The sequence below is a fragment of the Macaca fascicularis genome, chromosome 16, assembly GCF_037993035.2.
Source record: "Macaca fascicularis isolate 582-1 chromosome 16, T2T-MFA8v1.1".
NCBI classification, from domain to species: Eukaryota; Metazoa; Chordata; class Mammalia; order Primates; family Cercopithecidae; genus Macaca; species Macaca fascicularis.
Genome location: NC_088390.1, coordinates 49,311,463 through 49,324,937, shown reverse-complemented (window position 1 = coordinate 49,324,937; position 13,475 = coordinate 49,311,463). Strand labels below are relative to the sequence as shown.

General features: G+C 45.8%; 1 protein-coding gene across 39 annotated transcripts in view; it reads left to right on the top strand.

Moving 5' to 3' along the window:
• The window catches only part of MSI2 (musashi RNA binding protein 2), a 432,504-nt gene that overhangs the window by 138,029 nt on the left and 281,000 nt on the right, over window positions 1-13,475 (top strand). For all 39 annotated transcript variants that reach the window (XR_010582134.2, XR_010582133.2, XM_045376050.3 and 36 more), the window contains one exon: window positions 8,940-9,032. Coding sequence is in view for 37 of the 39 variants with exons in the window: in XM_045376050.3 (XP_045231985.1) it covers window positions 8,940-9,032 (93 nt within the window). In the remaining 2 variants the exon portion in view is untranslated. The remainder of the gene's footprint in view (window positions 1-8,939; window positions 9,033-13,475) is intronic.

The following is a 13,475-nucleotide window of genomic DNA, read 5'->3' as shown; positions in this document are numbered from 1 at the left end:
GGAAGTAGTATTTTTTAAATTAGCCTGGGAGGGAGCCAGGTAGAGAGCTCTGAGATGAGGGTGGGGAACCTCAGCCCCCAGCTGAAGCATCCTGATCATTTCATTACAAGATCACATTCTCCTGTAGGTGAGTTTCTGTTGTTTTAATCAGAGGTAACGTTGTGCCCTATGTTGTATAATTGTGTGGAAATTATATTCCAGCTCCATATAGACAAGGGCTATTTTTTTCCTTCCAATTTTAAGGCTATTTAGAGGGAATGCCAAATTGTAGCTTGAACCCTGGTGCTCTCTGGCTAATAGCTATATACAGCGAGGGAGAGCTTGGAGAAACATTTGGGGTTATATTTGTAATTAGTTTCCTCTGAAGTTAAATTAATTTTAGCAATCAGCAACGTCAAATATTGTTATACCTTTTTCCGGTGGTCAACTGTGGGTGACCTGAGGCCTGTGGAATTAGATGAGGGATGAAGCGGTGGGAATGGTGGGCAGGCACACTTTCTTGGACACGTGGGTTTATTTTAAGTCATTTTTGCATTCAGACTCTTGGCTTAGGGATCTCTCTGGCCTGTCATTTTTTTGACAGCTTTATTTAGATATAATTCAAATACTATATAATTCATTCATTTAAAATGGTGCCATTCAATAGATTTTAGTATATTTACAGATATGTGCACCCATCACCACAGTCAATTTTAGAGCGTTTTTATTACCTCAAAAAGAAACCACATACCCTTTAGCCATCACTCCCTTCCTGTCCCCCAGCTCTGTGCAACCACTAATTTACCTGTCTCTACAGATTTCCCTATTATGGACTTTCATAAGGATGGAATCAAATACAGGTTGAAGATCCCTAATCTGAAAATCCAAAATCCAGAATGCTTAAAAATCTGAAACGTTTTGAGTGCTGTCATGGTGCTCAAGGGAAATGCTCATTGGAGCATTTCAGATTTTGGATTTTTGAATTAGAGATGCTGAACTATTGAGTATAATGCAAATATTCCAAAATCCAAAAACATTTGAAATCTGGAACACTTCTGGTTCCAAGCATTTCAGATAAGGGATACCCAGCCTGTGATATGTGGTGTTCTGTGTCTTGCTGCTTTCACTTGGCATAATGCTTTCGAGGTTCATCCATGCTGCAGCATGTGTCAGTACCTCATTCCTTTTTACAGTTGAATAATATTCTATTTATGGATGTACCACATTTTGTTTATCCATTTGTCTGTTGATGGATATTTGGGTTGTTCCATTTTTTGGCTATTGCTGCCATGAACACTTGTATAAAAGTTTTTGGGTGGACATAGGTTTTAATTTATCTTGGGCATATACTAAGGAGCAGAATTGCTGGATCATATGGTAATGCTATATTCATTTATTTATTTATTTTTTATTTTTGAGATGTAGTTTCACTCTTGTCACCCAGGCTGGAGTGCAATGGTGCAATCTTGGCTCGCTGTAACCTCCGCCTCCCGGGTTCAAGTGATTCTCCTGCCTCAGCCTCCTGAGTAGCTGGGATTACAGACATGCACCACCATGCCCAGCTAACGTTTGTAGTTTTAGTAGAGATGGGGTTTTGCCATGTTGGCTGGGCTGTTCTCAAACTCCTGACCTCAGGTGATCCACCTGCCTTGGCCTCCCAAAGTGCTGGGATTACAGGTGGGAGCCACCATGCCCAGCCTGGTAACGCTATGTTTAATCATTTGTGGAGCTGCCAGACTGTTCTCAAAGTAGCTGCACCATTTTAAATTTTCACCAGGAAGATCTGGCTTGTCATTTTTGCATCTTTGCTGCAAAATTAGAAAAGGTGAAGACATACCTGCTCCTCATGGTGCCCTCAATCCTCCCCTTTTTCCAATTGTGTTTTTCTTATGGAAAGAAAGAAGATGACACAGTAGCAAATGAAGGTGTTAGAGCAGTGGATAGGAAGGGCAAGATTTGGATTCTCTATTTGTCACTCCATAGTGCTGTTTGATTTTGGATGCTTAACATTTCTGAGCCTTGGTTTCCTTATCTGTGGAAGAGTGGCTGGGACCTGTCGTAAGATTGACATAAGGACTAAATCAGGCACCTCATGGGAAAGGCATAGCTCAGGCCTGGCCCACAGATGATCTATAGTGAGGGCAGAGAATTCTAGGCATGGAAGCAGACACCAGGAAAAGGGCTTTTCCATAGGGGAAAAGCATATCTCAATAGCTCAGATTTTATTAGGCAGGAGCCTGCCCTTGTATAAACCCTGGCCTTACTTTCATCATGTGTTTTATCAGAGGAACTTGAATCCTCGTGTCACTTTTGGGTTGCTTCTCCTTACAGGTGGCCTTGTCCTTCCCATTCCTCACCTCAAGACAGGTGTCATTTGACCATTTAAGGCAGAGATGTACTCCCCGTGGCCTCTGCCGGTGACTTGCCTTGTTTGGGTGGGTGTGATGCCTTCCTCCTCCATAATTGATAGAGTTTGCATGTGGACTCTGGCTCTGCTGTCACCAAAAAAAGGTGAGGTCAAGGCACTGGTGTCCTTGGGCTTATCCCAGATAGATCTCTGTATTAGTTTTGTGGGACAGCTGTAACAAATTACCACACACTGATTGGTTTAAGAACTAGAAGTAGGCCAGGTGGAGTGGCTTATGCCTGTAATCCCAGCACTTTGGGAGGTCGAGGTGGGAGGATCACGAGGTCAGGAGATCAAGACCATCCTGGCTAACACGCTGAAACCCCGTCTCTACTAAAAATACAAAAAATTAGGCGGGCGTGGTGGCGGACACCTGTAGTCCCAGCTACTTGGGAGGCTGAGGCAGGAGAATGGCATGAACCCGGGAGGCAGAGCTTGCAGTGAGCGGAGATCGCGCTACTGCACTCCAGCCTGGGCCTGGGCGACCGAGGAAGAGTCCGTCTCAAAAAGAAAAAAAAAAAAAAAAGGAAGAAGAAATAGAAATATAGTCTATTATAGTTCAGGAGTCCAGAAGTCTGAAATCAAGGTGTCAGCAGGACTGGTTCCCTGTGGGGGCTCTGTGGGAAAAACTGTCCCATACCTCTCTCCTGGCTTCCACTGGTGGCCAGCAATTCTTGGTTTGCAGACCCGTCACTCGAGGCTCTGCCTTCATCTGCACATGGCCACCTTCTTTCTGTGTCTGTTTGTCCTCTTCTTGGAAGGACACCCATTATTGGATTTAGGGCTTACCCTATGTCCAGGATGACTTCGTCTCAAAATTCTTAACTAATTACATCTGTAAAGACCCTGTTTCCACATAAGGTCACTTTCTGAAATTCTGGGTGGACATGAATTTTGGAGGGACTCTATTTGATCCACCCCAGTCTCTTTTCCACATGTGATCCTTGAAACACTTGGAGAAGATGCCGCAGTACCTGAACTGTGTTCTGATTTTGCAAGCTAAGTCAGTTTGCCACTGGATTCAGATGTGATGGTGATAGTAGTTATGGTAGTGATGAAGTTGGCAGGAGGGTGGCCCTGAGGATGATGGTGGTGGAGTTGGTGGTGGCAAGAATGGTAGTATTGGCGGTTGTGAGGGTGAGGGAGGATGGGAAAAACATGGGGAGAAGTAGGGATTTTAGAGGGCAGGTCCCTTAAATGAAACACCTTGGGGAATGGAGCCTTGGAGTTTAGGAGTTCTGTGATCTCAGGCAGCCCTGCTTGAGGGTCTGCCATGCAAAGATTGGACTTAGTTCTCAAATGCAGACTGATGGGAGAAGACTGCCATATTGGCAGATACATAGGATTTCATCCTGGATTCTGAATGTTGTGAGCACTTTCGTTCTTCAATGTCACTGGACAGGATGGGGTAACAGACAGAGCACTTGTCTGAGCCTGGGAAAGCTGTCCTCCTAACTAGCTGCCTTGCCTTTAACTAGCACACGAGTCATCTCACTGGGACTTGACTTTTCCATCTGCACAGTGGGGAGGATGAACTAGAAGGTTTGCAGCATCCTTAAACTGCTAGCATTTTAACACCTTTCCTGGGCTTTCTCCACCTTGGGGTTCCCACAGATGAGGCATCATCTGTAGACAAGCTTGTGTTCTTGGGGAGTGAAGATGGCTTACATTTTTTCATCATGGGAAATTTGAACTCTTTTAAGGAACATGATAATAGCCAGAGCTGATTTAATTTCTGTGGGCCTCTCTCATACTCATTTAAGGCTCTCCAGAGCCATTTCCTGCCTTTTCATGTATTTGTTCGGATTAAGAAATATTTGTGTTTTTTTGGTGTTTGTTTTGTTTTTGTTTTCCTTGTGTGATAACGAGTATCTTTAGGCCAGTGTTGTTGGAATTAAGTTTTCCCTTTAATCTCATTTTTAAAAGTAGTTTCTCTTTTCTAACCTCCCCTTACCCCACTCTGCCTTCAACACACACACAAAACACACACAGCACACACAACACACACACACACATACACACACACGCACCCCATTTGCTTTATCCTATTTTATAAAAATACAAACAGTGGCCCCGTTCCTAGTGACCATTTCTGATGGAAACGCATTTTTTTAAAGGGAATTTTTTAAACTTAAAAAGCCAGCTCTCTGTTTAGAGGCAGGAAGGTGGAGTGCTCTTTGCAGCTCTGGTTAGTACTGGCTTTGGCCAGTTCTTACGTGTAAACAGCAATTTTCCGAACTGGAATGGGTGCTGGGGTTTTCTTTATGGAGCCAAGGGGTATGTGGAGAGCAGCGGTGTTTAGTTAAATTACAGGTCTAGATGCGGAACTTTCCAGCAATGATTTGTGAGAGCCTGAACACTCCCCACTGCCCTTTGTGCACACGGGCAAGAGCGCGCACACGCACACGTGCACACCTCCTGCTTCCCAGAGTGACACCTTAAACCATAAAAGGTGGGGTGCCTGCTGGGAGAGGGGGCTGTCCCCACATGGTGCAAGGCTGTCGGGTAGGTATCTGGTGTCTCTAATGGTGGGAAGCACTCACATACCCAAATGTTATCTGCAACCTCTCCACTAGAAACTCTAAGCAAAGGAAATTTAAGATCAGTTTCCTGATGGATTTTGGACTGAGCTCCCTGAAGCAGATGGGTGGCTCTCCATCTCGGTTCACTGTGGAGCTGAGTGGGGCCATCTGAGCATTTTGGGATGCAGTGGCTGCTTCCTTGTACCCTGTGTGGGTACTCTACTGGTGTTAAGGCTGCAGGCTAGGAAACAGCTACCTGAAGGGCTGATCATAGGAGGAAAACAGGTGGCTCTGTCTTCAGTGGGTAAAGAGGATTTTTTTTTTTTTTTAATAACCCAAAAGGAATATAGAGCCCGGGGTCCTAGGAACCTTGTCCAGCTCACTGTATCCAGGGTTAAAGTTACGGGGATACTGAATGATTCCTTAGGCAAATAGAGGCCAAGACTCAAGGAGTGGGACTGGAGTTGATCCAAACACACACCCATGCGTGTGCATATACATGGGCGTGCACCCTCATGTGTCCATAGAAACCTTGCATAGTATTGATGGGAATTCGAGGACCTCCATTTAGTCCCACAGAGAGTCAGGACACAACATCCCGGCCTCATCCCCTTCCTGCCCTCCTCAGTAGCCATGGAGATGGCAAGGAAACCGAGAGAAGAATGTGTGACTCTGGGGTCCTCTGCCTCCCATGTCCCTCACCAGAATGCAAATTGTGGAGCAGGCCACAGTGCATTTGGCAGTCATGCTGGCAGGATTCTCAAAGTAAATCACTTCCATTTCCCCCAGCACGCCCCTGGCGGGAGAGGTCACTGCGCACAGCCCTGTTGCCCCTGCAGCTGTGCTCCCTTCTCCTAAAGCCGAGACACTGGTGAGCAGCTAACCAAGGGTTGCCCATGTTTCCACTGGCCTTTTCACGTTTGGAAGGTTTTGATTAAAACAGTTTCTTTCAGCGTTTGCTGAGGAGGAGGATGTTTTAGTAACTTGGACATTTTGGTGCATTGTCTGGGACCTGGAATTTCTCATCCTTCTTTTTTTTCAAAAAAGTATTTTAAAGGCTTTTTGGGGACTGTGTAGATTTATAGCTGGATGGCTGCCTCCATGTTTAGGGCTCTGCCTAGGCAGGTTTGTGGCTATAAGGCAACGGTGGAGGGTGTACGAAAAGATATTTTCGTTTCACCAGTTACTGGGGAATGAACAATCTGTTGACTTCTGTTATTTGGAATGAAGACATGTTGTTTGTTGAATTCTCTGGGTCCACATGAACGTTTGGAATATAGACAGGACTGCTGTATACCCGCCCGACTCTCAACAGTGTATAAATGAGACCGTGGGGTTCAGGTTATAGTATGGCTCTCTAGAGTTTCTTCAAGTTGAGAACTCTAGTACATGTTGGTAGATCACATGAGTGTTTCTTTACAGATATTTAATTACTTGGCTGGGGTAAGGGAAAAAAAGGAATGAAAAATCTACAATTAAACTGTTGGGAATCTTTGCCCATCTAAAAGCACGTAGAGATGCAGGAAGGTGTTTTTGAAATTCTAGTGGAAGACATTAGGGCAGTAAGAGATGCCCTTTCAAAGGCACATTTTTGTGTAATGTGTCTTTTCGCTGCGTGTTTAGTTCTGAGCTTGACAGATGAATCTAGTAACTGACTTTGGATTCAGTTACAGTGGCCATTTATTTAGTGACTACACAGTGCCCTGCTAGACACTTGGGCATATGTTACTTAATTTACTCCTAACAGGAACCTTGTATGATAGGCTAATCATTATATCTTCGTTTTATAGTGGATTACATTCCACATTCTATTAGAATGTAAGCTCCAGCACCTTGCACTTAATGTATCTGTTGAATGAATACATTAGGAAAGTTAGCTTAGTAAAATTTGGTGATTCATGAGTGTAGGGAGAAATTTAAATCTGGAAAGGGCTTGATGGAATTTTGCCATTCAAGTGACCTTGATTTACCAGGGAGACTTAAGGAATGGGTGAGAAGGGAGATGGACAATAATGAGTGAGCATAAGAGGCCTACCAGGTCATGAGAGGTACTTGGAGCTCAGTGCTGTGCACAGTGGTGGGATCTTCATAGAGTTTTTCACATGCACTATCTCATCTAATCCCTCATTCATCTGAAAAAGAGGTGAAAAAACAGTCAATCCCAGCTTTAAACACATGAGCAAGCCACTGCTTCATTCTAATAGGTAGGAGGAAGTAGGGAGTAGGTGGTATACTGAGTTGTTAGAACAACGTCCTCTATGGAAGGTCCATGACAAGGATATTTAAGTTTGGAGTCAACCAGCAGGCTGTGGTGGCCTGTGTCTTCTGTGGGAGCTACTAAGCTAAAGCAAGAGCTCCCTGAAGTCTGCCAGCCTCTCTACATCATGGCTGTGATGTTCATGGATTCATTGGAATTGGGCATTAGGTGGGACCTTGGAGCCCTGGCCCAGCATCTCATGCAGGGTCACACCCAGAGTTAGACCCAGGAGCTGAATTTCCAATACCCTACAGCACAGTCTGCCAGTAACCACTGTGCCCCCTGGTGTCACTCACCTCAGGCTCCTGTTGAGGTGGGTTGGTTCACTCATTCACTCAGCGGATGTGCCAGGAGCCTCCGTGATGACTGACCCAGGCAGCCATGGCTCCTGTGCTTCAGCATCCTACATCACATCGAGTTGCAGTAGACACAGATGACATTGTGTGTTGATTATATGCCAACAAACTGGTCAGACCCTCACCCATCAAATTCTACAATTTTGTATTGTGACCATAAAACTAAAATGGCACATAGCCTACACTCAGTCTTTAGAACGAAATTTATTTTCTTGATTTGGGTTCCTGCGTGTAAGATTTTGTCTTCCCACTCTGAACAGTTAATGTCATTCTCCTTTTTTTTTTTTTTTATTGTGACAGTAAAAATAAAATGGCACATAGCCTAAACTCAATCTTTAGAAAGAAAGAAATTTATTTTCTTGATTTTTGGCTCCTATATGTAAGATTTTGGTTCCCACTCTGAGCAGTTCATGTCATTGAGCTTCCTACTCCTTTGGCTTTGAAGCCGGTGGTATTCGGAAATGTGGCCACATTTTTTTCACACGTGCATCCACACAACACTCAGTGTTGGCTTCTATGTGCCTGATGCTGTGCCTGGCCTGGTGGAGGATTTGTAGAGGAGTCAAGAGCTTATTGTCTGGAGGAGGAAGTAACTTCACACAAGGTGGAGAGCAGTGAGTGCTAAGACAGGGATATAGAGGCACTGTTAGGAGGTTTCAGAAAAGGGTGGACTAGCTCCTGGCTGGAATGATAAATAACTATTTTGAGTTTTGGAGAAATGTGCTGGATCCTGGAGGAAGGTTACAATTTGCTGTAGTTAGGTTTAGGAGTGGAGAGGCACCCCAAGGAGAAGGACCTGCAGGAACAAAGGTGTAGGGATCTGGGGATTAGCTGGGCTTGACTGGGTGCAGGGTGAATCAGGGTGAATCACAGGAAATCAAGAGGAGGAATCCTGGACAGAGCTTGCAGGGTGGTCCTCAGGCTGCGAGGTCAGCGTCTGTGTTGGTTGCAGACGTATACCAGCACCTAACTCAAACAGCTCAGCGTAGACAGTCTGCGCGTAGTTTTGAATCATGTGCATTTCTTATTGACAGGTTTTGTGGATAGTTTCTGGGCAGCAGTTTTTATGCATTTAGGTCTGTTTTATTCACGCCTCTTAGCTTTAAAATAGCTTGACATGTGATTTTTCTCTTTTTGCTAGTCCATCAGAATGAAGTTGTGTGTTGTGGCCAATGAGGTTCTGCAGTCTCTGTGTCTGTATGAAACTCAGACTTTTAGGTTGCCATCTGAATGCCTGAGATATGCAGAGTGACTGTCTCTAGCATCCTTAGACATCTAAACGCCCGCGTCGTGCAGCTTGAATATATCTAAAATTGCCTTCCTAGAGAAATGTGGAAAGCGGTTTCTTTCAGCAGCCTCTTGAGCACTGCTTTAGGTAACCTGGTTAACCCATGCCTTTCTCTTGTCATTTCTTGCAGATGGTCACAAGAACAAAGAAAATATTTGTAGGCGGGTTATCTGCGAACACAGTAGTGGAAGATGTAAAGCAATATTTCGAGCAGTTTGGCAAGGTAAGCGCTGGATGGGGTTGGATGGCACATGCCAGAAGTAGTCTCATCAGTCCTAAGAAGAGGCTGCCGTGGCCCCCGCCCCTGCTACAGCTGTGTCCTCAAGAACCTTGTCCTTGAACCTGGCCATCATCATTTAAGTGAAATTCAGCAGAAGCTGAGGTGGAAGGGTCTGGCTTGCATTTGGTGTGATGTCCCACGTGCTGGCAGGAGCAGACAGAGTGGCCTTTTAGAGCAGTTTTGTTGGCGTTTGCTGCCACGTGGGGCCTGGGCTGGGAGCTGGTGGTAACAATGGCTGGGGAGGGATGTGGGGCTGTGACTTTCAGGGCAGGAGCTCCCACAGAAGCTGCTAGAGGCCGGCAGGTTGGTGCTGGGCTTCTCCCTTCTGTGCCTGTTTGGAAAATGCATTGAGAGCTGAGACTCCCTGGGGCTCTTTGCAGCTGAACCCTCCCCTGTCAAATGCCCAAGGAGACTTGGAAAAGATGCGAGGCCTGTACCTGTCAGCATTCTCTGACTTGAATGTCTGTGGAGACAGCAGTAAAATTATCCCCTGGGTTCTGCTTCTGGAACAGACTGGGACCAACCCAAGAGCCCCCAGCAGCCAGGAAACGGAGTGTGAGAAGGTGTGTGTATGATAGAGAGAGTCAGACAGACAGATAGGACATGTCACCATGGGTGATGTGTTTAATTTGGCCTCTTTCTAGTGGGTGAAGGGAGATGGTGCCTTGAGAATGGGTTCTTGCTGGGGATGACACATTCCTTAGACGGCCCTGTTGCCTTAGTGGGGCTGACCCTTGTTGGCTTTTGTGTATACCACCCTCCTCTGGCTCCTGTGGAAACGGCAGGTTCAAGGAGGCTGCGTCCTGCATCTTTGAGTAATTGTGGACATTGCATGGGAGCCCAGGTCTGGAACAGTCCCCTCCTGCACAGGTCTGGGTCTTCCCTGCTGAAGGGCTGACGTGGGAGAGAGCTGCTGAGGCGTCCTGAGAAGACACGGTGCCCTTGCTAAGCTCCGTCACTTGTTCCTCCCACTATGGCTGACGTGTTTGCCGTGGGTACAAAGGCACAGCCGCCTACTGGCCAGGCTGAAGGTTCTGTGCTGTTGGTTTGCCCAGGGTGATGGGCAGCTATGACCCTGTCCCCAGGTGTGACCTTTGTGAACTACTCTCTGGGATGAGGGCCATGACCTTTATTCAGCCTCAACATGGAGATGTTCTTGTCTCTGGTATTAATTTCTGCCTGGGTAAGAGATCGTGCAACAAAGAGAAAGCCAGCTTCCTCCAGCCCAGCCTTGCATTCTGAGTGACTCTGAGCTGCCCTTCCAGGTTGGTTTTGAAAAGGCCTCCCCCATGGCCCTTTCTGGTATTGTCCGCTGGGGATGGATTCCTTCTGGCTGGGTCTAAAGAATAGCCAAGTGTGTTGATGACTGTGTACGTTACAGCACTTCTCTCTTCCAGACTGATTTAAAGCAGTAAGGGGGATTTGTCCATCACCCAGCCCCACCCTGCCTAGGGAGAGGGATTGGAAATAATTAAACGAGACAGGTTCGGCTTGCATAATGGAAAGCTCTGGAGGATGAGCCCTGTTTGGTATCTTTCTGCTTTTAAAACAAGTCCAGGGGTAGTGTTTGCAAACTTGAAGTGGGATTTCTTTTTCGAGCCATAACCTGCCTTGGAATCTCGTGGGCCTATTTGTGTCAGGAAAGTCGGTGCTGCCCAGATGGGCTTTTAGAGTATTCCAAACAGGCTTCTACTTGCCAACACATAGCACATCTCTGCACGTCCCCAACCCTTGGTTTCTTTCTCTCTCTCTCTTTCTTCCTTTCTCTATTTCTGTTTCTCTCTCTGTTGTTTTTCATTAACACTTGTCATTGTGACCCAGTATGCCTGCAGTAAGATATACTGCAAGCTTTGGCCATGCCCACAGTGGCCACCATTGCTGCCCTTAGAACAGTTGTCCTTTTGTCTGAGAAGCAGTCACAAACCATCTTCCCTGGCATGGCACTCGCCGGGTCTGAAGCTGCCCAGTTAATTTTGCAGTAATGTTTGTGGACTGTGGCGGGATGTGCAGACTTATCAAGTGTTTTATTAAAAGACTAAGGAGGCTTTTGAATGTGTCAAAGTCATAATGCTCTTCAATGCTCATATTTTAGTAGCTTTTTTTCTCATACATAGGCTCTGTGCATTATTTGTGTCTGTCTTCAGAATAGCTTATTTCTCATTTGGCTGGTGGCTAGTGTTATTGTATGTGTCCCCTTCGGCAGGACTCACCACCTCTCAGGATTCTGGCGTAACTTATTTGAATCCAGAATGATCAAAGTCAGGGAGACTCTGCTGCTGGGCCTTGGGAGCAGTACAGTGAGTAAATCCAGTGGTTGTGAAAGGAGGTAACAAGTAAATTGACAGACTGCGTCTCCCCTTCGGTACTTTATATTCTCGTTGCAGGAAACAAAATGAATGTGTGCGCGCGTGCACGCGCGCGCGCGCACACACACACACACACTTGCTTGAAGTATCTTCACACACATGTGCACACCCCTGTGGACACACATTTCTAACTGTGTGAAATTGTTTCGGACTATCTTTAACTGACTGCAATTTAATGAGATGTAATTTTATTATTTATAGTGAGTGCAAAGTGTGGGATACTAGGCCAGGCCATTTATTCACATTATCTCATTTAATTTTTCTCTGGGGGGCTGATAGTGGTATTCCCCATGTTGCAGACTGTTAAGTGGGGTCTTGGTGGGATTGTCTCTTGGACTCAGGGTCACAGCCCTCCAGGAGGTAGAGCTGGGTGTGGACTCCCCCTCCAGGCTTGTCTGATAACAGCATCTGAACTCTCCGCCCTGTTCCCACTGCTGATCAGTCCCCAAGATGGACTGAGGGTGGGCAGGAGGCAAAGGACAGGAAGAGTTGTGCCCTTCAGTGTGCCCCGGAGTGCTGGGGACCTGGACATTCATCACCTCTTTTTACCTGTGCAACAGATACTGGTATCATCCAGTCCATTTGGTGAAGGTAGACAGTCAGGGCCAGGGAGGCTGAGTGTCAGCAGAGGTCACCCAGGTAAGACAGTGTAAGAGCCAGAATTTACACCCTACTTCCTTTTCCTCCAAGTCTAGAACTTTCCTTTCACAGCCTCCATGCAAGGTGTACCACTCTCTTTTTAGGTCTCCTTGCCGTCATTCCTCTCTCCTCTCCCCATCCCACCGTGCCCGAGGTGGCAGCTGCTCCAACTGTTTATTTCAGGTGGCAATCAAGATGGGTAAGACTGTTATCACGGGGCTGAGCTAAGGGAGTTTAAATATGTCATTACTGTAAGTGGAGTGGGTACAGAATGACACACCGGGAGCTTTAAATAACTTAAATTGGAGGCTTGTAAACTCTTTTGTGTTTTTCTTCCACCTTCCTCCCAGAAAATTCACCCCCCTTCCCCCAGGTTAGAGACATCGTTACTTGTTTATATTTAAGATGAGGTCACGAAGCTTGGCCACTGGCGTAAGGACTCTGCCAACTGAGGTTAACAGCTAACACGTTGGCAGAATCCACACGTCACCATGAGCTACCCAGGGGTGAGGATGGCCACTCCCACCCCTGGGTAGATGTTCCGGTGTTGTCTGTCCTTGCAGAAGGGTAAGGCAGCAGATACTCCAGGGCTTCATGCTGGGCCTGACAGTGGACTGACTTCCCTGGGACAGCTTGACAGGTTGTTCCTTTGCTGGCCTCAGTTTCTCTTCTCAGGAAAGGGGTTGGAAAACATAAAAAGGGCCAGATAGTAAATATTTGCAGCTTTGCAATCTATGTAGTCCTTGTTGCAGCTACTCACTTCTGCTCTTGTAGGATGAAAGCAGCCATCGCCAGCAGGTAAACAGATGCATGTAGCTGTGTGCCAATAAAACTTTATTTACAAAAACAGGTGATGAACCAGATTTGGTCTGTGGACCATAGTTTGCTGACCCCTGGACTGAATGATTCCTAAGGTTAGTTTTAAGCTTGAAAAGTCAGTAATGTAGTAAAGTATTCAAACATTAATAGGATGGATAGGTTATAATCTAAGGTATCTATAGGCTATAACCAAAATAATTCATTGTCAGTAGTAATAAGCATGGTATATAATCAGCAGTCTAAACCATGTTAGAGTTTATTTTGGGACTTCATGACGCAGGGACTGTGAAGGGATTCTTTATTTGGAAAAAGCCACTATTTATAAACTGGAACTTCATCCTATGAGTAAGAGCCAGAAAAACTGTTATAGTATTTCCATCTCCGTATTTCACCGGCTAGATGTAATTAATGAAACTCGGAATTTTTGAGGTCCAGGTTTTACTATGAAGATCCTTTTACTGTGTGCTGTTTCTGAATTGGAGTTACTAGTGCTAAGCTTTCTAATGCATTTTACAATGTGCTTCTCAAGGATGTCAAGTGAGATGGTTGGCAAATCTATTAT